Source organism: Cyprinus carpio, chromosome B17, assembly GCF_018340385.1.
Source record: "Cyprinus carpio isolate SPL01 chromosome B17, ASM1834038v1, whole genome shotgun sequence".
Lineage (NCBI taxonomy): Eukaryota > Metazoa > Chordata > Actinopteri > Cypriniformes > Cyprinidae > Cyprinus > Cyprinus carpio.
Window position 1 is genome coordinate 10,880,518 of NC_056613.1, and position 25,007 is coordinate 10,905,524.

The window sequence follows — 25,007 nt, forward strand, 5'->3', positions numbered from 1 at the left end:
GCACTGACCTCACTAAGACTGTCATATTAAGGATGTGATGTCACCAACTAGACCATGACGGCAATGGCATCAGTTGAGATAATGCTGGCGAACATTTTGTTGTTAAGATTTTGCAAGGCCTTTGGGAAAAGGTAGAGCACCACAATCAAAATAACAGTTTTAAAAGGGATAGTTCACCCAAAAGATTGTGTCATTATGTACTCACCCTCATGTCATTCCAAATCTTTAGTTTTCTGTAAAAGATATTTATTTATTTGGTGAACCATCACTTTTAATCATAATGATTAGCTTTCATTTTAAGGGGTAAATGTTAATTCATGCAAAGTTATGACATTACTGAAATATTTTTTTCCTTTTTTTCTCGCTTTGTGCCCTTTGTTAATTATTGTCCTTTTATATATATATATATATATATATATATATATATATATATATATATATATATATATATATTTTTTTTTTTTTTTTTTTTTTTTTTTTTTTTTTTGCTGGAACAGAAACACATCAGGAAACCAGGTTAAGGTATTTATAAGCTACAGTTATTAATTAATTTTTAAAAAAAACATAATTATAAATTACCTTTCAAAAACATTAAAAAAAAAAAAAACAAACATTTCATAAATTTCTTTACATGAGCTTTTTAAAACCTTAAAAAAAAACTAGCAGTTACATATTTGTTAACATGAATATTTAAACCAATGTATATTACTTTTTCTTTTTTTTTTTGTTAATTGAAATACAGCTGAAATAACAATAAAATATAAATATTACAAATTTCTTTTGCAAAGTCTACTTAAAGTGCTAAAAAAAAGTTTAATAAGAAAGAAGAAAAGCTATAATAAAAATGAGAAAAGCACATACATTTACTAACTTAAATGAAAAGTGAGAATAAACACTCAAAGTATTAATAGTACTATGGTAATAGTATAGTAAATAATACTAAAGTAACACTGGGTATTTTGAGCACTTTCTGTTATAATAATTATGTTAGTCTCATGCATAACAGTTGCTAAAACCACTGTTAAGTTAATTAACAGATGTATGTTGACTGAACAGTGATTTTTATTGGGATACAGGCAAAAAGTACATTTCTCTTGTTCACTCGCCATCTTTAGATATGTCTTTTCAAGTTGCCTAGAGTATAGTGCTGGCTGCGTTTCAGTGTTGTTGTCATTGAAATTGAAGAGATGACCAAACCATTAGTCAGAACTGTCAAACTTAATAGTCTGTTCACGAGGAAAACCATAAAATCACCCTCTTTGAGTTTCTCAGTTCCACTTAACCACAAAAACAACCCAGCCTTTTTAGTCCTCGGGCCAGGGGCCTCTCCCATGTCCAAACCCCTCGTAAAGACGCTAGCACTAAAACAGCCCAAGGGTCTGGTCGGTGAAAGTTTTTAAAGTCAGTATTTAGACTAATTAGTTTTATTTTTAATGAAGTTTTTTTTTTTTTTTTTTTTTTTTTTTGTACACAGCATCATAAATATAGACCTACCACTAGAATCTCAGACATGTAGTTTGTGTGCGAACAAGTTTTGCAAGACGCATTATAGGCCTGTAAAATTCCTGGACTCTCATTCGTAAACTCTGCAGTCCATGTGTTACCACAAAAATGTTTATCAGGCTTAATTCAAGCGTCTATAAATTATAGCAGGAAGTTGAAGCTCAGCCTGCCACAATTAAATAACTCTGTTTGTTGCAAGCTTTAATTATGGGTTCAATTACTTTGCTATTTGGAGGACGGGGTCTGTTTACCATTAGATTCATAAATGTGATGGTTTTCCATAACAACAATGGAAATGCATAGAAAGATGCCCGGATACACACTCTTAATGTGTGTTTGTGCATGTTTGTGGTAGATAGGAATTAGTTTATTTGTCTTCCTGTTTTTTTTTTTTTTTTTTTTTTCATTTAACTACTGGCACCTGAGTCTTTAGAATTCTCTCTCCTTGAGTAAGAGCTTAAAAGGTTTTGAGGAGACTGCACTTAAAGAAAGTTTTTTTAAATTCTTTTACTCCACACTGTTTCTAAAATTCTTCCTCTTTGTTCCATCTGTAGCAGCTGGTGAGAAATGGCAATATGGGAAGCAACTCTAAATATTAATATTACTGTTAATAATAATATTTTTAGAGATATTGAAACTGTCTTACAACACTCTGGCCTCCCTAATGTATGTTACTGCTTCATAAAACATCTCATTGTTAAAACTATGTTTAAACGAATAGTTAAAATGTTTTGGTTCGTGTTTGTAATAAGCACATCCATAATGCAATTTTCTCCAGTGAAAGGTCATCTCATCTGAATCAGGAGAGAGATATGCACAGAACAAGCAACATATACAACTGAAAACAGTTCTAAACAAATATGTCTGTGGATTTTGATGTGAGAAGACAACAGGGTATTGACATTTTCGCTGGAGGAAGAGTTATATTTGGTTTATAGACTCTTATTTTGTCCAGAAGTCTTGATGGATTTGTGTTTTACAAACACGCAGCTATTCACTTGTTATGTTAATTGATGGGCTGGAGTTGTGTCAGTTACTTATGAATTATTGTGATGTTTGTTTTTATCAGCTGTTTGGACTCTTATTCTGACGGCACCCATTCACTGCAGTTGATCTATTCGTGAGCAAGTGATGTAATGTATTTGGGTGACCTATACCTTTAAAAAAAGGCAGAAACATCCTTTAAACGTTCTTTCAATTTAGCAGTTTATTTATTTGTTTGTTTGTTTGCTTGCTTGCTTGCTTGCTTGTTTATCTAAATCATTACCTTATTTTTATTTATTTATTTATTAATCGAAAACGGTTACCATGGTGCTAGCTATGTGTTTTTGTGAAGAGGTAGGTTTTCACTACAATTTCAGGAACTGGATTTGCATCAGAGACCGCTTTGCTCTGATTGCACATCAGTCTGAAAGAGTTTTCCCACATCCAGGCCAATCGCAGCGCTTGTTGTCATTGTGATGAAGTGTGCGCGTGGAATCCGGAGCGCTTTTATAAACGCTGCGCCAGCAGAAACTCAAGAGACGCGCATTGTGCTCGCTCCCGCGGCGCACCAAATTTACACAGCTCTGTCCAAAGATTATTCCCGGTTGAAGGTAGATCAGTTGGTCTCGTTAGAAACTAAAGACAGCGAAGTTCTCAATTTACATTCCTTATTTATTTAACTTTGATCAGTATGATTTGGATAACTGTGTTCTGCCTCTGCGTCTTGGTAACATCGCTGCAAACTGATGCGCGCCTCAGTAAACGCTATGTGATCGGCGGATGTCCGAGTCAGTGTGACAAGTCCATGTGTCCGTCGATGCCAAAGGACTGTCCGACAGGACAGGTGATGGATCACTGTAACTGCTGCCTAGTGTGCGCGTCCGGAGAGGGAGAGGCGTGCGGCGGGGTGGGTAAGCTGGGGGACCCGGTGTGTGGAGAGAGTTTGGAGTGCTCCGTGACCGGAGGAGTGGGCTACTCCGCTACCGTGAGGAGGAGAGGGAAACACGGTGTCTGCGTGTGTAAAAGCAGCGACCCGGTATGCGGCAGTGACGGAGTCTCCTATCGCAACATATGCGAACTAAAGCGGCTCAGTAACCGAGCGCAGAGCCTGCAGCAGCCGCCGGTGCTCTTCATACAGCGCGGAGCTTGTGGGTCTGGTGAGTACCTCAACAGAACACAGTTTGCCTGTTCTTTTACGCTTTTTAGAGTGGTACAGTATAAGTCCATGAGTGCTAAATAATAGGCTACTAATGAGTAATGTGAAATACTTAGTTAGATAGATAGATAGATAGATAGATAGATAGATAGATAGATAGATAGATAGATAGATAGATAGATAGATAGATAGAAATAATGTTGGATTGGTTGGGTGAAAGAGAGAGTCCAGATGTTGGCAACAAATGCAGAAGACATCTTTGCCGGATGGTATATTCATCATTGGCCAAAATCGTCTGCAATACTGTGCAGTGCACCCCATTTTTATGATCTTTTTCCTTTTGTAAACCCTCTTGGTTAAGAATGTTGGTTTCTTTTTATACAATTAAACAGCAGACAGACTGATTTTAGTCATATTTGGTTGGCATATAAGGAAGAAAATGCCTTTCAGTCTCTTGCAGTAACAGAAACGATATATGTTTGAGTTAAGTATGTGTTTGTGTCTGTTTCATCGTGTTTGTGATGAACATGGTGCCATTCTTGCTACAGTATTTGGACACAGTATGTGATCCACAAGTTCAAACTGAGGGTAAAGTGATCAAAGGCCCAACTGCAGCCATGCATCTTATATATTACACAAGTCTCTGCACTCAGTCATAATTAGTTATTTTTAATCCATTTTGACCCTCACGTGCAGTTTGGTCATAGCACTTGCTATTCAGGTACACAAACACAGTCTGACTCATCAAGACCACTGAATGGACAAAAACCAGAGCAGCTTGTGTGCTCTTATTGTGTATATGTGTGTGTACCCTCAGAATATATAGTTTCGCCTTAAAATGAAGCCTCTCACATCTTATTTTCTGTGTATGTGTATTTGTGTCAGATAGAAGGTTATTAGAGATGAATTTGAGCAGGTTGTAAAGGGTTTAATCTTATGAGATTGCGTTAAAACAATAAAGTTCCTATTTTATATCCTTAAATGAGACGAAATGTGCTCTCTCTTTATCTTTTCCCCTGTTTCTTCATTATTCTTACTGAAAGAGCCTCAATGTATTAATTTTGGCAGATGCTGGCTCTTAAAATGTGGCTGAAAGTGGATAGTTGTTTTGGTCTGGATAGTGGATTTGTGATAGTGAATCCTCATGCACTTGTTGGCTCACAAACAATTGTGCTACAATAGTATAAACTCCTTAAATCAGCTGTTGAGTATCAGAACTCCACAGCCTGTTCTTTAGAAGATTAAATTTGAGGATACTTTTGGCATAACTGTGGACATGTGTCTATTCCCTGCATATTGGCCTAATAAAGGCTCTAAGCAAAGTGCCAAGCTGTGAGAGGTCTGTGGCTTCCAAGTCCTGGCCTCTCCTAAAGAAAACACACTGCGCCGCAGAGCTCATGATGTCATTTGCATCTGGATCTGAAGGCCTGTCTGCTTCTCTGCAGACTTCTTCTTCGCTTGCTGCAGATTTAGGTCATATTGTGAGTCGTATGCGTTCACCAGGAAACAGATTTTTACTGAAGCAGAAAGTAAGTCATCCAGGCGAAGGAAATGGCTTGCACATCGCTAGCCCAAGGAGGGGAATGGGAGTGACGGCACCAAATTCATTCCAGACTCACATCGCACCTTGAGCTATTATATTAGCTCTGTTCTAGAACCTAGTAAACAGCCTTGCTGTCTACTGGAGCCTAAAGTAACATGATTTGAAATGTTCTTTAGGGGAACCAATTCGACTCATGAACACTACTTTGAAGGAATGGTTTACAAAAAAAATGAAAATTTGCTGAAAATATGTTCGTCCTCAGGCCATACAAAATGTAGAATTTGTTTCTTCATCAGAATGGATTTGGAGAAATTTAGCATTATATTGCTTGCTCACCATTGGATCCTCTGCAGTAAATGGGTGCCGTCAGAATGAGAGTCCAAACAGCTGATAAAACATCACAGAAATCCACACGACAACAGTCCATCAATTAATGTCTTGTGAAGTGAAAAGCTGAGTGTTTGTAATAAACAAATCCTTCAAGACGTTTTTATCTTTAAACCATCGCTTCTGGCCATCATCCATCTTCTCCAGTAAAAAAGGCATTGAAAATGTCTTGATGGATTTTTTTTATTGCAAACATGCAACTTTTTGTTACACAAGACATTAATTGATCAACTGGAGTTGTCTTATGGATTATTATGATATTTTTATCAGCTGTTTGGACTCTCATTCTGACGGCACCCATTCACTGCAGAGGATCCAATGGGGAGCAAGCAATATAATTCTAAATTTCTCCAAATCCATTCTGATGAAGAAACACACTCTACATTTTGTAAGTAATGTAATGCTAAATTTCTTTAAAAAAATGTTCAGCAAATTTTCATGTTTGGGTGAACTATTCCTTTAATAATAATTAAAATGCACAGAAAACACAAATATAGGATAAAGTCATATTTAAAAAAAAACACATTACAATACATTAAATACATTACACTGTTTTATATTCCTTGTCACTTGTGTCTACCAGTTTGGTCATCCCTACCTATTTATTTGTGGACTCGTTCCTTCATATCCTGCTTATAACTCCCAAATAATGAATCTCAGCCACTTAGATTTTTTGCTGATGATTTTTTTCTCTAAAACTCTAAATAGCAGCGACTGTGTGCGTGTGAAGGTATGGTTTGATATGGTTAGAAAAGTATCTCATCCTTTCATTGTCTCTTTGTTTCGATAATGTGTATTGTTTAAATTCTGAGTAAGGTTTTGTCCTTTGTATATGTGTGTGTGTGTGCTCTGTTTTTTCCAGAATCGGCTTTTGTTTAACTATCTTCAATTAGCATGTTATGAAAGACATGTTTGTTTATGAGTGTAGTCAGATGCTTGAACTCTTTTTACTGATACTAACACGCACGGGTCTATAAGTAGATGCTCAGTCTAGAAATTAGCCTATCTATGAGAACAAGAATAGACAGTCACATAAGTGTGAATGATATCTATGACTGGTTCATGAAAAGAACAAGAAGGGACTCATTATTACTGTTTCATGATTCGTCAAATGCATTTATGTCTCTTTCGCAGTGCCCTAGAGCCTAGAGTTTCTTCCTTCCCTCAAACTCTTGCAAATACATTTTTTTCCAGACAGCCACATCTCCTTTAGTTTCTCTGCTTCTGTAGTATAATATAGGCCAGTAGGACTTTCCCACAGTTAGCACTCATTTCCTGCTCTCTGCTCACCTACATAGGCCTCGACTGAACTCAAATAAACACACTTCTCGAGTCTGAATCCTTCACAAACCCTGCAGAGAGTCCTCAGACGAAGCTTACACAACTGTAACTGGACACCATAACTATAACTCAGAGCCACAGGCATGACCTGTTCATCATGTTCACAAGGTTTCATCCCTCTTCCATTCTATTGACTTTTGTGAGAACTGTGCAAGCTAACTCTTCCAATGCCAGAACTGTGCAGAAGCTGATTCAGAATAGACTGTTCAAATTCAAAGATTTGGGGCGATAAGATTTTTAAAATGTTTTTGAAGTCTCTTATGCTTACTAACGCTACATTGGAAAATAGTAATATTGTGAAATATTAATTTAAAATAACTATTTTCTGTGTGAATGTTTTTTAAATGTAATTTATTCCTTTTATGGCATAGCTGAATTTTCAGCAGCATTACTCTAGTTGTCAGTGTCACATGCTTCAGAAATCCTTCTAATATAATGAATTGGTGCTCAAAAAAGGTTTCTTATTATGAATAATTAGTATTTTTATGGAAACCTTGATGTATTGTTTTGATGAATAAAAAGTTAAAAAACTCAATTTATATTATTAAAATTTCCTGGCTTGGGTAGAAATACCTGAGTTGATTGAATGCAAACTCTTTGAACATCTGGCTAGAAGATTTATTGTCTTGGTGGCTTCCAAATGTGTATATAGTAAACATATTGTAACATGCTAAATATATTTTAATAAAAAATATTTTTAGGCAGGAAAGTTTTAGGCAGCATTTAATATCTGTTGTCCAAAAGTCTTTGCTTTTCTTCTTAAACATGCAATATGAAAAATTTTATGTATACACCAAATTTTAAGATGACTTTTTCTGGAATCAAACAGAAAAGTAGTGCTTGTATTAATGGTCCAACCTGCTTTCTACATTCTGTATGTCTCCACCTCCCCAGGAGAGACATCCAGGATCTCTAGGACAAATGTAATTTCATTCTCTCAGACCATATGTTGTAATCTGGCAGTGTTTCAGTGAAAACACAAAGGCCTCATATTTGTGCAGACTTAATGTAGGCTTTTGATGTATTGAGTCCAGAGCCGAGCACATTCTTGGCAGGTTTGGATACCAGCCCAGTAGTTAAGAAAAATGAAACTTTACTAATTAAGTAATTAGCCAGGTTTACGTCAAAATGATTGAACCACAGGTAAGGTGAGTTGTGAGCTTGTGCCCTTCTTCATAAATGTTGAATAAATAGCTAGATTTATTATTGACAGAAATGAGGACAAATAATTGTTCTGATATGTCATAGTGCATTACCCTAACTGCAGGATGTTTACGTTGCTAAGCAACACAGCATCTTACAATGGCTCATCCAGTCAGAATTTAGAGTCGGAGCTCTCCATTTTATAATTAGGTGTTTTACATTATTGGATTAGTGATGCATCATTTTAAAGTGGACTTTGTCCATCTTGACCATGAGTTTTACTGCTGTTTTTTATTTACTTAGATTTGATAGCTTTTCTCAAAACATGTGATTTTGGATTGAATGCATTGTTTAATGTTGGTCTGGAACTGGTCTGTCTTACCACATTGGATATTCTGTCACATTAAAATAAACTTTTCTATCCTTTTTCCTGTTGGTCTGCAGAGGATGGTTAGTTGTGATGGTTTGAATTCTGTGTGCAGTACTGTATGGTCAAACATTTCATCGGATGAAATGAGTCAGCAGATGCACAGGCGCATGCAGGTGTGAATGTCAACAGTGGTTTCGGTTCTGTCAGGGTTGGTAATGTGATTAACTGTCAGATGTTACAGTCTTGCAGCTCTGAGACCAAAGATTTTGGAGTCTTAAACCATAAATACATCAACAGTGGCGCTGGTTAAATCATTTTGAAGGTTGCAGTGGAAGTGTGGCCAGAATATGCACTAATAATTCATAAAATGCCTAGAAAGGTTTTGTTCTGTCAGAGATAAGAGGTTATAGATTTGGTTAAATCTTTGTGATCCTCTTGGGTTGCAGTACCTGAGCATGGGCCAAGATGAGACAAGCATGTCTGATTCTATTGTTTCTGCCAGTGCATTTGACCTAATCATAGGGCTCTCTTTCAAAGAGGAAAAAAAAACAAATACTTTTCCATCGCATGGCTAAAGGGTGGATTTGTTTTAAATTCTTTGGCCTTTAACTTCCCTGAGTGAATCTCCAGTCCAGTCAGTCTGATATACACTAAATGTAAGGTGAATTTAGACATTTAATGATTAAAGAGTTTATTTGCGTTCTTTATATTCAAGCACAGTTGATCTTTTAGAGTACCTTTTAGTGTCCTAAACTCTCCATAGCAGAATGCAGATAGATGCAGTCTCAGGGTTGAACCTGAGCTATTTTTTATCCTGTTTACTCAACAGTTATACAGCAGAATGGACCTCAGCCACCTGTTTCTGCTTGTTCCTGTTCAAAATAGCCCTGGAAATCAAATTCCCAAACTTTCAGACAGATTTTTAACCACTACGTCACCAGTATTCAAACACAGGCATGAGTATTCACATACTGTATATATACATCCCCACTCATGTGTGTGTCAAACAACTCAGAACTTGTAATAATAGATATACATGATATTTTTAAACACCAGATCAGCATATGATTTTTTAAGGAAAGACTGGATTAATGGCTGCTGAAAATCCAGCCTGTGTACATTTTAAAAATATTAAAACATAAAATTGTAGTAATATTTCACAGTATTGCTATAACAATTTTTAATCAAATAAATGCAGCATTGGTGAACATAAGGCACTTGCTTCAAAAAAGATTTAAAAATCACATGGATTGCAAACTTTTGAACAATAGTGCTTATATATTTGGCATATATTACTGGCATATATATGTATTTACACAAGAAAGCTGAAAGTCAAGAGTTAGGTGGTTAAATGGATGAGAAAATGACCCAGAACATTTTCTTCCCCAAAACTGAGAAGATTTGGTGTTAAAACTATAATAGGTTGAATTAAGTCAGAATGCACGCCAGCGCCACGCTGGATATGACTTTAATTACACTTGAGCAAACATTATAACTCTTCATAAACCACTCCACTCTTTCATTTTAATGTTCCCTCACTTAGCACAAACCCATCTGGCCACAGACACATTTGTCTTTTGAACTTGCATGCTTTCCAACAGCCAGGTCTTCTTGGGGTCCCTGATCCTGTATAATTAAAAGGGCCCCTTCATCATTGCAGCGACTGTCTTACTCATGGATCAAATGACAGCTGCTGTCATCTGCGTATTTGAGTCTGTGTTACATACCCAAACTGTCTGACCCTGAGGGTGATGAAATGAAAGAGTGAAATTAAAAGAGCAATTTTCATACACTTTATGTATATTATGAGCTTTTGAGTGCTGATAATAAACTCTTTTCGTTGAAAGGAAAAAAATATTTCTCACTTCTTTTCCTTCATGGTGAAATGACAGAGGACGGGAGTCAACATTTCCTGACACGTCCTCCAAGAGACTCCTCAGATCTTGCCCCTCACGTGTCTGTGTGTGTGTGTGTGTGTGTGTGTGTGTGTGTGTGTGTGTGTGTGTGTGTGTGTGTGTGAGAGAGAGAGAGAGAGAGTGATGCTAATTTACGTAAGCAACAGAAATCCCATATATATATTTACACAGAAAAATCCCACCACTTCTCTTTTTTTAGTTAACAACTAGTCTCATTTTCCTTTCCGTATCCTGTTTAAGTGGTCATTTGATATTTTCAGATGTTTGTCCTCACTGTCCATTTATTCTCTTATATATTCTCATTACATCTTTTTTGTTGTTGTTGTTTTGTTTCAGCTATCCATGATAACCCCAACAGCCTGAGATACAAGTACAATTTCATTGCGGATGTTGTAGAGAAGATCGCCCCTGCCGTGGTTCATATTGAACTGTATCGCAAGTAAGTTTCTCTCATTATCATTAGTCTATAATTAAAGAGGAATATTTGACCAAATGTATCTTTCTTTACCTCTTTTTCCATCTCTTTTTCATACTCTTTCTGTCTTGTTTAGGATGGTGTATTCAAAGCGTGAAATGGCAGTGGCGAGTGGATCAGGTTTTGTGGTGTCTGACGATGGCCTCATTGTGACAAACGCCCATGTGGTAGCCAATAAAAACCGAGTAAAGGTGGAGCTTAAAAACGGAGCCTCGTATGATGCTAAGATCAAGGATGTTGATGAAAAAGCAGATATAGCCCTCATAAAGATCGATTCACCGGTAAGAAGAACCAACACAGCCCTGCTGTTATAGCACATTCCATGAACATGGTACACATTATACACATTTTTAGCATTAGAAAAAGCATAAAAAGGCAAAGTGCATGTTTTTTTTTTTTTTTTTCTGGTGAAAACTCTATATAATCTACTAAATTGATCTGCAATCCTTTAGACATTATTTAGACTAATATTGCACTTCTAATACTTGCAAGATACACAGTCTGATGTTTTTTACTTTATATATTTTGCCAGTTTAATTTTGATGTCTGTTTAATGTTTATATTATTATGTCCATGTTATTAAAGCAGCTATAATATTATATATTTATTTATTTGAATTTTTTACTTATAATATTTAATTTGCCATCCTGATGTTGACAGTCAACATTTTTTGAAAGGTAAGCACCTTTTGTCACTGTCCAATTTTATATATATATATATATATATATATATATATATATATATATATATATATATAATATATATATATATATATATATATATATATAAAAGTTTTTTTTTTTCTTTTTTGTACCCTATTCAGTGCCATATGACAACATTTAGATTGACTTTTTACGGTGGGATTTCCCTTCCTTTAGCTTTTCTCCAATTTAGCTAGATGCAAGGGTAAATTAGGCTGAGGAAGGTAAAGACAGGGTAATATATAAATACTTACAGAGAGAGGGAAAGTTTACCAGGCCTCAGGAACGGATGTTGTTCTCTCTTCATCAGGCATAAAAGTGTTTTTAAGTGCACACACATTCACACAGTGATTTGAAGGCTAAAGTAATGCTCCAGAAGCAGATTGCTAAACTCTTTTTTTAATGACCATTATTCTCTCAGCAGGCACTTAGCATGTTTAGCCCACCACAGACCAAACATCTGTGTGGTTTGTGTACTGAGGTGGACAGATTGAACAGTTTAATAATGTCTTTTTACACAGGAAGCCGCCTCACTGTGGTTTATAAATAGAAGCTGAGGTTTTATTTTTGATCCTGATTGTTTATACTGAAGAGGTTCAAGCCTGAATTCAAACTGCAATGCAGTAAACACACCAGGCTCTCTTTTAGGATATAGTTACTATTAGTGCAACATCAAAAACCAAGTCCAAATAACCTAAGTTTAACTAAATGAGTGTTTCATTTACAGAAAAGAACAGATGGCCAAGCTAAAGATTGCAGGAATTCAAACTTGGCATTTGTATTTCAGCAATTACTGCATTCACATAACCCTGTAATATTTGCAAAGGAGACTTTTCATGTAACCAAAATAGGAACATTACTGACCCCATAAATGCAAAATGAGCAATGCAATCCTTATAAGGCGTCTTAGGCGAAATTTTCTATTACCCACAACCCTCCCACTCACTCAGGTCAGTGTAGTGCACTGTACAGGCTCTTAAAATATATGTCAGTGCTGGCTGATAGACACCAGGCAGCATGTTTGGCTGACAATCCTAACCTCACAATCACTCAGTCTCTTAAACATATGTTCTCCAGAGAAATAAAGCACACGCAAGCCCAGACTGCATGTTTAATCTGATCCGGTGTTCCCAAAGAATGCATAGTGCTCCAAGATCGGATTCCTCGACTGTTTCTTATCCTGATCCCTGCAGTCAAAACAGATCCCACTTCAGTGCCTATAGTCTGAGATGTTTTATGTAGCTCTCTCTCAGCTGGTGTTTTTGATGCTGCTGGATTGAATCAGTGGGCTCTTTAATGCCCAGCTGCCAAAGAGTTTGCCCCAGTTTGAGTGAGTGATCTTGAATGACATCATATGGTCATGTGTATATGTGTGAGTAATTGTGAGAGAGTTTGAGAGAGACAGACTTGTCTCTGACCTCTGATATAAGACTTGCCTCTAACTAACAGGGAATTTGGGAAAAGCAAAAAAAAAAAAAAAAAAAAAAAAAGGGAACAGAAAAGGACATTGGTTTGACCGGCACAAGTGAGTTGGAGGTCACGCTCTGGAAAAGGATCAGGCACCACAAAGACCCTGAGGGGACTGAGTTTGTGTGCAAGTGTGTGTTGGAGAGAACTTGTGTGTGCCTGCATCCCTGTAAGCAATTACTGCAATTTCTTTGCTTTTTCTAATGTATGTTGAGGGGTTTTAAGTAGGTCAGTACTGTCAAACTTTCAGTAAGTACGTTAACATTCAGTTAAAAGTGAGTTTTTGTGTAATCCAGCCACAGTTCAAGTTGTCTGAGTCTTATTAACACATAATGCTGGATGAAGCCCAGCTACAGGCGCATTGTTTAGGTCTGGTAATCCAATTTCTCAAAACAATTCTGAAACGTTTACAGTAAAAATAAAACAAGAATAGCATTTTAAGAAGATAAATTACTGCTTTGGTCTGACCAAAATCGATCTTTTAAAGTGGATGTAAACATAATTAATGAAAAACATAGTGATGAATGCAGAATTTAAAGGGGTATTCCACCTAAAAATCACCCATGTGTCATTCCAAACCTGTATAACTTTCTTTCTTTTGTGGAACAATAAAGAATGTATTTTGAAGAACGATGGGAACCACACAATATTGAAGCCCAGTGACTTCCACTAAATGGAAAAAAGCGCTGAGACATTTCTCAAAATATCTCCTTTTATGTTCTACAGAGGAAAGGCATTCATACAGCTTTGGAACAACATGATGTGGAGTAAATGATGATAGAATTGCAATTTTTGGGTGGAGTATACCTTTAAATAATTTTTAGTCATAGAGCAGATTATTTATTTTCTTCCCAATATGTTGTCCTTCACACTGTCTTTCTTCCTTCTTCCCTCTCCCTTTATTGGTGGCTGTCTGTCTCTTGGGAAATCATTACTCTGTCTGAAACAGCCAGAAAAGAGGGGAAAGTGTTTTCCCTCTCAGAGAGAGTGAGAGAGAGGAAATGAGGTTAGGGACTGAAAATGAATCCATATGTATGTGTATGTGGAAAGAAATTTCACCCACATTCAAGGCAAGACTGTACAGATGGGGAGCTCTTGAGGGTCCAACTTCCATGATCTGTTGAACTTCCCATCATTCCTGTTCCCGAACTCAGAAGCTCCAGGAAAATGAATCATTTTCATGTCACAGCCCATCACACATTTAGTCAACTCATTTGTAAATCTCCCATGTCTTCCTTTACGTTCCTCTGATCTGGTCGTGAGCCAAGGCAAAGAGAAAGTTTCCCATTTAAGTTAAGAGCTTTAAGGCTAATACATAGCGTGCACACACACAGGTTTTCTTTGGATTATCGATGTTCCAGTGGCCTAAAATGCAGTCCAGACTACTAATGTGGCTGACTGCTGGTTGGGCCAAAATGAGTCATTTAATATTACAGGGTAAGATGTGAATCACACGTGGGAACAGAGAAGCAGGTTTGGCCATGTGGAAGCAAGTATGGAAGTGTGCAAATGCAAAGAGGATATACATGGTATAAACTACCATGTGGGACAGCGATGTGGAAATAGTGTCACTGAAACCCCCCTCCCCCCAAACACGCTCAGAAACTCACAAGTCTGAACTCGTCTCAAGTTTGAAGTATACAGTGTCATTCCTGGTTCCAGGCTGATATTTCCAGCTGTTCTATGATTGAAAACACCAAGAACACATAGGTAGGAAGGAAAATCACAATTAAGATTTTTTTTTAGTATCTCAATTGTTACTTCCAAAATGCAACAAGAGCGTCAAATAGAGCCAAGAAGTTTCCAACGTCTCAGTTTTTTTCCAAAAGAAGGGCCCTGGTAAGCACATATGCCTCCTTTAGACATGAGTAAATGAGATCAGTATTTATTCATATTCAAGCTTCAGCCTCATCTGTCCAAGTAAACATATCACAATTCATTAAATAATATTTAAAGCATTAAATACATGTTTTAGTAACCTCTGACAGGGGCTGATTGTAGCCTTATTAACTTGTATATAAGCCATTTTAAAATGCATATTATTGTTTTATTTTTACTGAATGTTTGAGCATGCATGTAAATACACTTTTTGTCACTGATATTTGAGACGTGACCACAAAAACTAAAAAGTTTAAAGGTTAAATCTGGACAAAATCAATTTGATTTAAATATTTAATAATATTTGTGTTATTTATAACTGTTTTTACTACTCATATTGAATTTTCAGAGAAATCCCAAAGACAAAGATTAGGCTATACTTAAATGAAACATAATTGAAAGCTCTATTAAGTCTACTGATCTTTTAAAGGAGAAACCTCTGAGGCTTCCTTTGGGAAGAACCTTCAAGTTCACTCACTGAAAATAACTTGCAGCCACATCCAACACAAACCCACCAAGTGAAGAATTTAGTGCTTGCAAACTGGCGCTTATCTTTTAAAGTAACTCGCAGCGTAGTAATTAGAGGCACAATACTGGATGAGGTGCCTACTGACGGGCACAATGATGACAGAGTGGGACGGTGATCTCAGTATCTCCAGTTCCTAGTCACTTTTTACTGCGAGTAGTTAATGATGTCTTTGAATGCTGCTGTTTCTGCATTTGTTCAGATTGTGACTAAACTGGTGTTTAAAGGCAGACACACATTTTTAGTAGTGCATGGGAACGTCAGCCTGTGTGGAAACTCTGTGTAGTTCCATAACAACCTTAGAATCATAATCTAAACCTTCGACAGACTGTGTTACATATTTTATACCTGCATAAGTGCTTATTAACTACTGGAATGGTTGTGGGCTGGGGAAATGTCTGTTTCAGCTCTACAAACTGCTGTTTGATTAAAATGAACCCGAAAGGAAATTAAAATCACCTAAAGAAATAAAATACATCACTACTAATTTTACAGGTGAAGAAACACTTAGTATTATTTCTCCACATCATAGCATAAAGGTTTGAGAGGCTTTCTTTGCTGTTTTTTCGTGACACTTCTCCATTGGAAATATCAATCCTAGCCTTAACTTGGAAGTCTTATGGGAACAACAAAGTCTTCTTACTCAAAGTTCTTCTACTGTTTCATTGGCACTGGGTAAGGGTGAAACTGTTTTTACATGTCCCAGATTAACTGGTATTCTCAGACTGCATATCAATAACAAAGACACCTGCGGTAACTATCGTGCTTTTATAGGGCAGATGGATGCAGGTGTTTCTGCTGGTAAATGTTTATAAGGAACTGCTGACCTGTAGTCTCACATAGTAGAGATTTATAAGAGTCCATGGCCTGTTATGGTAACCTCACAACCTGCTGAAATGACCAATGTCACCATCATCTGTTGTGTGTCTGAGTAGCTTGTCTAATATTTATGTAGATACAGCAGCTAAATTTATCAGAGAAACTATATAGTGTGTGTGTATATAGATATGAGTATATATTCATTTATTTTATTGTCATTTATTTTGTTTGTTTTGTTCTTTTTGATTGTTTGCAGCTGTGCCTTCATTGGTATATATAGTGCATTACAAAGCATTTAGCTTTTTAGCTCCTGTGACTGCCATTTTTGATATCCTGCCAATGTATAATCACTGCTCTAATATACTGATAATAGTCTGTATTTTGAGTTCGGATATAAACACTGAGTCATCTTTGTGGTGAAGAAAAAGGGCAAGAAATAGAGAGGGAAGCTTTCAGGGTGGTTTTTCCATGTAGATGTTGAATGGAAATTTCATATCATTTCACACAAACACAAAATGGCAGACTAGCATGCCACATTGACACAACATGGCTGACTTAGCTTCATTGTGGCTAATAAGTGTTGTGAGTTCTGATGTGTCTTTTGTGTTTGAAGAATGATCTCATCTTTTTGCAATGGTAACCCATTAGAGCACTGATGTTCCCACCAGGCGCATGAGCAGTGTTTAGCCATTCTTTGGTTGTGGAACGCGGATTCTTGATTAGGGTGGATTCCACTTTATCACTGCACATGTTGGATTTAGGGTTTAGTTCAAGCTTTTTGATATCCATATAAATATTTATAAGCTACATTTAAGAGATGGGAATTACAGGGTTTTTTGTACTTAAGCTTGCTTGAAAAGGAAGTAAATTCACATTTAAAGAACAGAATCACTTTGATGTAACTTTAATTTAGCCACTTTATCACTGCACATGTTGGCCCCTGGGATAGAGAGAAGAGAGTGAAACATTTTTTGTCTAGTTTGCAAGTCATCGTCATCTTTATCCTCTTCTATTTTAAAACGCTGTTAGCACAGGTCGAGTTCGCTGAGAGTTCACCTCGTGATAAAAGCTCAGGATCAGTTTACAGCTCTGGACTTAGTTTCCTTCCTCTCCATTAGGCAGGTATAGCTTAAGTTGAAGCTGTACAGCTACAAGGCAGCCATTTTGTTTCTTTCTAAAGTTGTTGTTATTGTTAAAACATTTAGATTTTTCGTAATTGTGTATGCTGTTTGTTTAGATATAACAAGAGATTCTTCCAGCCTAACATTTTAAGCTACTGAAGACAGTGGTAGTATTGTAGAACATCTTTATATCATCCTCAAATCAGGCCTTAGGGAGCTCAGACAGACATTGCACAACATCTAAACCATGCAATACTTAAAATATAAGCTTTTTTTATTTTTTTATTGAATACTTCCCTTGTAAACCTTTCAGCTGATGCTTTGTTAGGAAATACAGCTTGCACTGCTGTCATCTGAACTATCCCTAAAATACAGAGCCATATACATGCACGCAAAATGAGAATGTAAGTGCGTCTGGTGTGTTTATCAAGTTCAGCGTGTCTGCTATCCAGTCTCTGACTCTATTTTTACTGCAAGTAAACAAAATAGACACCAGTGCGATGGCTAAACAAGCATATTCTGTTGTCACAATGATCTTTCTAATCAAGCCCCTGTGTTGAGAGGGGAGATTCCATAAATGATTCCCCACAGGAAGGGCAAAACAGCATTCCGATTTGTCCCATCCTGCCCTAAGTGCCTACTTTTCCGTGATGTCATAAAGGTTGCATGGCGACAAGGTTTCAGAGATCTGAATTTAATATCCAAACTGCTGTTTGGCAGACACTTGATAGCGGATGCACAGAGGTGTTAGAATAGAACTGTTTGTATGGCAGTTCTGGGCAGTTCAGGAAACTGAAGGGTAGAATTATTGAACGCCTGCATACAAGCATTTATCACATGACTGACTTTGCAATGTCATAAAGTTGCTAGAATGTCAAAAACAGCTGTGTTGGGTGGTCACTATTGGATTTCAATTAAAGTTATTTTATAAACTTTTGCAGCCTTTAGGATTGTGTATTGTTGGGATATTTCTGTCTCGTAACAGACATTCTGTATGTAACTGATATATATTTCTTTTCTCTCTTTCAGAGTAAGCTTCCCGTGCTTCTTCTCGGCCGATCGGCTGACCTCAGACCGGGAGAATTTGTGGTTGCTATCGGCAGCCCATTTTCCCTCCAGAATACAGTTACCACAGGGATAGTAAGCACCACGCAGAGAGGCGGGAAAGAGTTGGGTCTACGAAACTCAGATATGGATTACATTCAGACCGACGCCATTATTAATGTGAGTGAATTACTACAACTGTACATTTTATTTTTTGCTTTATATTTATTTTGAAGCTATTTATTACATATTTTATTATTTGTTATTTTAATGTGTGTCTCTCACACATCCATGCACACATAAATCACACATGAAATGTCTCTTTTACAGTATGGCAACTCAGGGGGACCATTAGTCAATCTGGTGAGCATTTCCTCATTCCAAAACTGTTGAATAATATCCCATATGAACATGCATAAACAGTACTTATATTTGCACAGAGCCTGACTGTGTGGTAATCATTAGGGCCTATTTTCCCAGAATGCATGTGTCTGGTGTTACAGTAATGTTACCCCAGTGAGACTAATTTAACATGGTGGAACCTAGCGGCAACCTTCCGGTCTCTCTTGTGAAACCAACACGGAAGTGACTAAAACTGCAATTCATCGACTGGCCGGTAGAGACTGGCTCCAAAAGGGAGTCAGTCCCATAGACTCCCCATGTTAAAATGCCCAAATTTACAGCAGAAAAAAATATATTTACAGCCTGGTACAAAAAGTGGTTTTGGTCTATATAGCTAATTTTGTCCTTCATGACAACTGTGAGGGGGTGAATTTTTTTTATAACTTTTCCATTGAAATTATATTAAGCCTTAAAGTTCTGCATAATTAAGGGAGTGGCCACTTGAGTGACAGGTGGATTGCTGCTGCTGTCACCACCATCGAGGTAGGTGGGCATGGTTTCAGCAACCAGCTCCCGCCTATTTGCCCATTTTCGATTATCCTGGAGTGACGCGTGGTGAAGATGGAGAGGGCCGGGTCCGCCCACTTTAGGCTTTAAAATTGCTCTTCAGAAACCTACGGGTGGTGTCACGGACACTACGTCCATGTTTTTATACAACCTATGGGTGGAACTCAAACCATCAGTCATATGAGTAAAAAAGGTATCTTTTTTAACGTTATGTCCCAAGTTAAAGGATCATAGTAAAGAGTAACTACTGAAGTGTCTTAATAAACAATGATAGGGTGATTGGGACCCTGACACAAAGTGTCATAAATAAATAAAAAAATTGACATGAAATATTAATTTGAGGCAGTGTTATTTTAATGTTATAAATGTACTATTATATTATTTATTAATATTTTGAATTTGCTTTAATTTTCCTGTTTCCAAGTTTTTCATGTAATATTTATATTAATTTTTATTATATTAATTGCCTTTTTTAAATAGATTTTAATTGGCAATAGTAGCATTGATTTGATTTTAGATTATTTAAATGGTTTTATTTTAGCAAGCTATATTATGTAAGAATTGAATACAATGATGGAAGAGCCATGAAAGATCATGATATGTGTTTTTGATTGGTTTACTAAGGACAACAGTCAACTTATAAACAAAATACAAAATACTTATAAAAGTCATTTGATATTTGACTGATAGTGTAAGGTTTTTCCTATAGGATGGTGAAGTGATTGGGATCAACACATTGAAAGTGACGGCTGGAATCTCCTTCGCTATTCCATCAGACAAGATACGGCAGTTTCTCGCTGAGTCGTATGACAGACTGGCCAGAGGTACGACTGGACATTTATATCAAGAAATAATATGTGAAATAAAGTTTGTTGCCTAATTATTTGCTGTGTTGCGACTTTGATTATGTTCTTCTGGCTGATTTACAGGTCGAGGAGCAACTAAGAAAAGATACATTGGTGTTCGTATGATGACCCTAACTCCTGCGTAAGTACATAACCACGTCCATGCATCAAATTAATGTATACTAATTTAATAAGGTTACTGTCATGACCTTAAAGAAAATCTTCCATGATTATATAATTCTGTGAGATCTCTGTTTTTATACTCTGTGTGATTTATAGTACCGTTTTTTTGTTTTTTTTCTAGAGGGTAAATATTTCACCACTTTAATTCTTTGATGAAAACAGATCTGACGTAATAACATTCACTCCTGCTCACAGACTGTCCAAAGAGCTGAGAGGTCGACTGCGCGACTTCCCTGACATCACATCAGGAGCCTATGTGACTGAGGTCATCTCTAAAACCCCAGCTGCAGCGTGAGTCACCAAAACTCAAAGTCCCATAATGCCAAACAGGTCAAGAGTGCAGGTCAACTCCTTTGCCAGAATTTATGCTGTTTTCACTGGACACAAGCTCTCTGCCGTCATGCTTGGAAGGATATTGTCTTTGGCTCCATCTGCCTCCACATGTTTTAAATTTGTGTTTGACCCCCACCTATCAAAACACACTCTCTTACACACACACAACCTGCTGATGTTCATTATTTCAGCCCATCGTGGTTACCGACTCACAAAAAACTCTTGTGCGAAAGCGAGAGGCATGCAGGGTGCTGAAAATGCATTTAAATTAAAGGAATAGTTCACCTAAAAATGAAAGTTCTGTTGTCTTTTATGCATCCTCATGTCTTTCTAACACCTATGAGTCAAACAGGTTTGGAACAACATGATGAGTCACGTTGATTGACGAGAAAACCTATGACTCAGGTCTTGTCACTGCCACATCATATCCGTGAATATTTTTAGGGTGTCTTGTTTTTATTATATGCTTGTTACAAATCAAAAGCAAATGAGTACTCAAAGGCAAATTTAGGTTTTGCAGGTTCATATGATGAAATTCTTTGTGCTTGAAATGTTGTTTTGATATAATTCCACAACCACAGTCCTATCCACTGCCAACCACATCCTGATCCATTTTTAGTTTTCCAGAAAGCTTGGACATGCAAGAACAAGCTCAGATGGCACCCAGACATACAAACAACTGCTTCTTTCCTCTCGGCGCGACACCACTATGCTTATGATTCACAATTGCATAACAGATGATCACCAAATGTCACACTTGCAGTCCAACAAACAGGAAGCACTTGTGAAGTCTAGTATATAACCTCGATTGTTACTCTGTGAGGGCGTGTGAATGTGTTTTATTTGACCTAATATAGATGTAGATGTATATTTCTAAAATATGATTTAAAAAGTCGTTTAAAGTGATAAGGACTGAATTATAGAGCCATTATGCACTATTTGATGAAGAATACAGTTCTACAACTGTAAAAATACATTACGCACAGCCTTAAGAGTTGGTTTTGGAAGCTATTTTGGAGTGATTCTGGGAAATCCAGCAGTATTTGATTTGTACTGGAGATGTTTCAGTTTCTGTGATGTAAACTCTGAAGATTAGGAGACCTTAATCAAAATGAATTATTTTAGTGCTCTGTAGTCTTCCTCCTTAAATGCTTTTTCCCTCTTCTTTGTCTTTTCTGCAGAGGTGGACTTAAGGAGCATGACGTCATCATTTCTATAAATGGTCAGCAGATCTCCTCCGCAACGGATGTGAGCGCAGCCATCAAAAAGGACACCAGTTTACGCGTGGTGGTTCGACGTGGCAACGAGGACGTCATCCTCACTATCATTCCCATGGAGATTGACCCTTGACCCTGAACTGAGCTGGTGTTCATCAACCCCACCAATGAACTTACCTGGTGTGTCCTCTGCCCTGCCCCTATGAGGGACATCTGGCCATTTGTCCTTTTCTTGAAATGACGGGCAGGGTGAAAGCTCAGCCTGATATTTTAGACTGTACAAAGCACATTGATGTAGATTCACATTTATTAATGTTTTTATTTTAATCATAATGAATGATTTAGAGGATGCTACTACTGTTTACTGTTCATCATTAACCATTGGACATGATTAGATTTTCCAGAATATAGATATGCTCTTTCATTACCCAACAATTTAGTGCACAGCAACTTAAGGAGCTTTTCAGAACTAGATTGGAATTTCTAACCATTTTTGTAAAATAAATAGAATTTTTTGATGTTGAAAAAATTAAAAACCTTTTGATATTGTGCTTTTCTAGAGCAAAAATGTTTTATATGTTTTTAATAAAAGTTTATTTGATACATTGGCAAAGACTACAATTGCACCAGAAACTAAAAGAAGAAAAATGCTGAAAAACATTACACCATGACAAAACATGGTGTTATGTTACCAAGACATTAATGGAAGTTACTGGTGGTACTTTTGACCTCTACACCACAATATTAGATTCTGTTCAATTTCTATTGTAGATTCTATTCATCATAGAATCTGGGGGGAAAATGTTTGGAAGTTTCCACAAAAATATTAACTAGCACAATTGTTTTCAACATTAACACTAATAAGAAATAATGCTTAAGCATTGGAATGATTTCTAAAGGATCATGTGACAATAAAGAAAGGAGTAATGACTCCTGAAAATTTAGCTCTGCCATCACAGAAATAAATTACATAAAAAAATAAAAAAAATCATATATATTTAAAGTATATTTCACTGTATTTTATAATCAAGTGAATTCAGAATTTTGAAAGAGACTTCTTTCAAAAACATGAAAACAAAATCTTAACAGCCCCAAACTTTTGGATTGTAATGCATTTGTATTTGCACATCTTTGTAGATAGAATACATTTTATACATACATTTTATTTAAAATTTTTATTGAATTAACTTCACCTAACTCAAACCTTTCAAATGAAGAATGAAGAATTTTCTGTGCACCTAAACAGAATCAGCTAAAATCACAAACTTTCAGTGCAAGTCATGCATGGCACACAGCCTGCAGCTGGCACTAGCTGATGCCAAAAAAATAAAATAAAAAAAAAAACACGGATTCAGGCCTGTTATGAAAAGTCCAGAACCTTTGCCAACACTGCCAGAATGTTCACTGATGTACAGCATGAGCAAATAATTGAACGTTTTGATTATGTTTCAGTTTGTTTTATAATATCACTTGAAGCATGTTCCAGAAATTCTAAATTGTTTAGGCAAGTGTTGTAAATCCTGATGTAGAAATCACTGATTTTGTATACACAATATATGCAGTGATTGGAAAATTCCAATGACATCGAAAAGAGGTGAGAACCACTTGAAAACCTTAGTTAAAACGTTTAACAAAAACTTTCCCCAGTAATGAACCAAATGAACCACAGACCTTTTGACTTGATTGTTTGTATTCTGTAAACGCTAGTGATCACTGGTGCCATCTAGTGGTGATAAGATGTAACAATATTTACATAAACTGTTGCATAAACAACAGACATGAACTTAATTATTCCAAACACAAAAGGAGATAAAAAAAAATACAAAAGAAAAAAAGGTAAAAAATAAGACAAAAAAAATAAAAATAAACCTAACATAAAACTAACAAAAAAAAACAAAAAAAACACAACAAGCCTTACATACATCCAGCCTACGCTAAATAAAAATAAAACCAAAATCCCATACATACTGTACATAGTATTTCACGCGTGTAGGGGGCGCTATAATACAGTGAAAAGCGAGAGCAGTCAACAACACAGGCTCATTCAGAGTTCCAGCGTCCACTTCACACTGCCTACCGCAGATCAGTCCATTCAATGATGTCATAGTGATATCACAGTAATGTCAGACCAAAGGAAATGTATGTTTCAATGAGTGAATGTTAAGTGAACAGTATTTTAGCATAACATCTTTCTCAGTTGTAGACTAAGTCTTGCTTCACTATTGAGAATTTTAATTAAGGCTGTTCTTAAGCGATGTGTTTCAACTGATAAATTAAAAAAATAAATAATACAAATAAAAAATATATTAAAATAAAAAAAAAAACAAATAAAAAAAGAAAGAAAAAAAAAAAAGAAAGAAAGAAAGAAAGAAAGAAAGAAAGAAACACAAGGATTCTTTAAAATTGATCAAGCATGACAATAAACATGACAGTACCATTTTAACACCACAAAAGATTTCTATTTCAAATAAATGCTGTTCTTTTTAATTTTTTATTCATCAAACAATACAGAAAATGTATTCAACAATGATAACAATAAATTAAAAAAAATCACAAATAAATATACAAGTAAAACAAAGCAATTAAAACAGTGAGATAAATTAATGCAAATACACAGATATATTAAATGTACAATACTATAACACTGACTTAAATTAATGCTACATTTGAGGGTATAAGGTCCATGCACAGTGTTATGTAATGGACCATGTGAGAGCTGTGACTTAAACAGTTGGTACCATGGATTGCTGTCTCTCATGAGGTGACCTATGACCCCATCTGGACACAAGAATGAGATCATCTATTATCTCAGTGGTGATGCCAGTAGTTGATAATCCATTTACTGATGCCTCCATCATTCACATGCATCTGTTTAGACTGTACTAATTACATTTTCTTTACTGTAAACAGTCAGAAGAATTGACCAGAGCACTGATGGACAGAGTTTCTGCTTTAGTAAACATTAGCCCAACAAAGTTTGGGTTTATCGTAGCTCATCCATAAATGAAAATTCTGTCATTATTTATTTATCCTCATGTTGTTCCAAACGCATATGTATTTCTTTGTTTACTGGAACACAAAAGGAGATGTTAGGTAGAATGACAGCCTTTCACAGAATGACACTATTCACTAGAAAAAAAAAAGTA

General features: G+C 36.3%; 1 protein-coding gene across 1 annotated transcript; it reads left to right on the plus strand.

Annotated features, from left to right (window-relative positions):
• The first annotated feature begins 2,995 nt into the window (after nt 1-2,995).
• On the plus strand, nt 2,996-22,464 carry htra1a (HtrA serine peptidase 1a). Its single transcript, XM_042742182.1, has 9 exons — nt 2,996-3,644; nt 10,680-10,782; nt 10,895-11,099; nt 18,360-18,554; nt 18,705-18,737; nt 19,993-20,107; nt 20,213-20,270; nt 20,507-20,602; nt 21,826-22,464. The coding sequence occupies exons 1-9, from the start codon at nt 3,179-3,181 to the stop codon at nt 21,992-21,994; spliced, it is 1,440 nt and encodes a 479-aa protein (XP_042598116.1). The 5' UTR covers nt 2,996-3,178; the 3' UTR covers nt 21,995-22,464.
• The last annotated feature ends 2,543 nt before the right edge of the window (nt 22,465-25,007 follow it).

Bases quoted from the DNA above. Each gene is read 5' to 3' on its own strand.
- htra1a (XM_042742182.1), top strand. From the start codon at position 3,179: ATGATTTGGATAACTGTGTTCTGCCTCTGCGTCTTGGTAACATCGCTG. The intron at 11,100-18,359 runs GTAAGAAGAACC...TCTCTCTTTCAG, and splicing joins TCATAAAGATCGATTCACCG to AGTAAGCTTCCCGTGCTTCT. The intron at 20,271-20,506 runs GTAAGTACATAA...TCCTGCTCACAG, and splicing joins ATGATGACCCTAACTCCTGC to ACTGTCCAAAGAGCTGAGAG.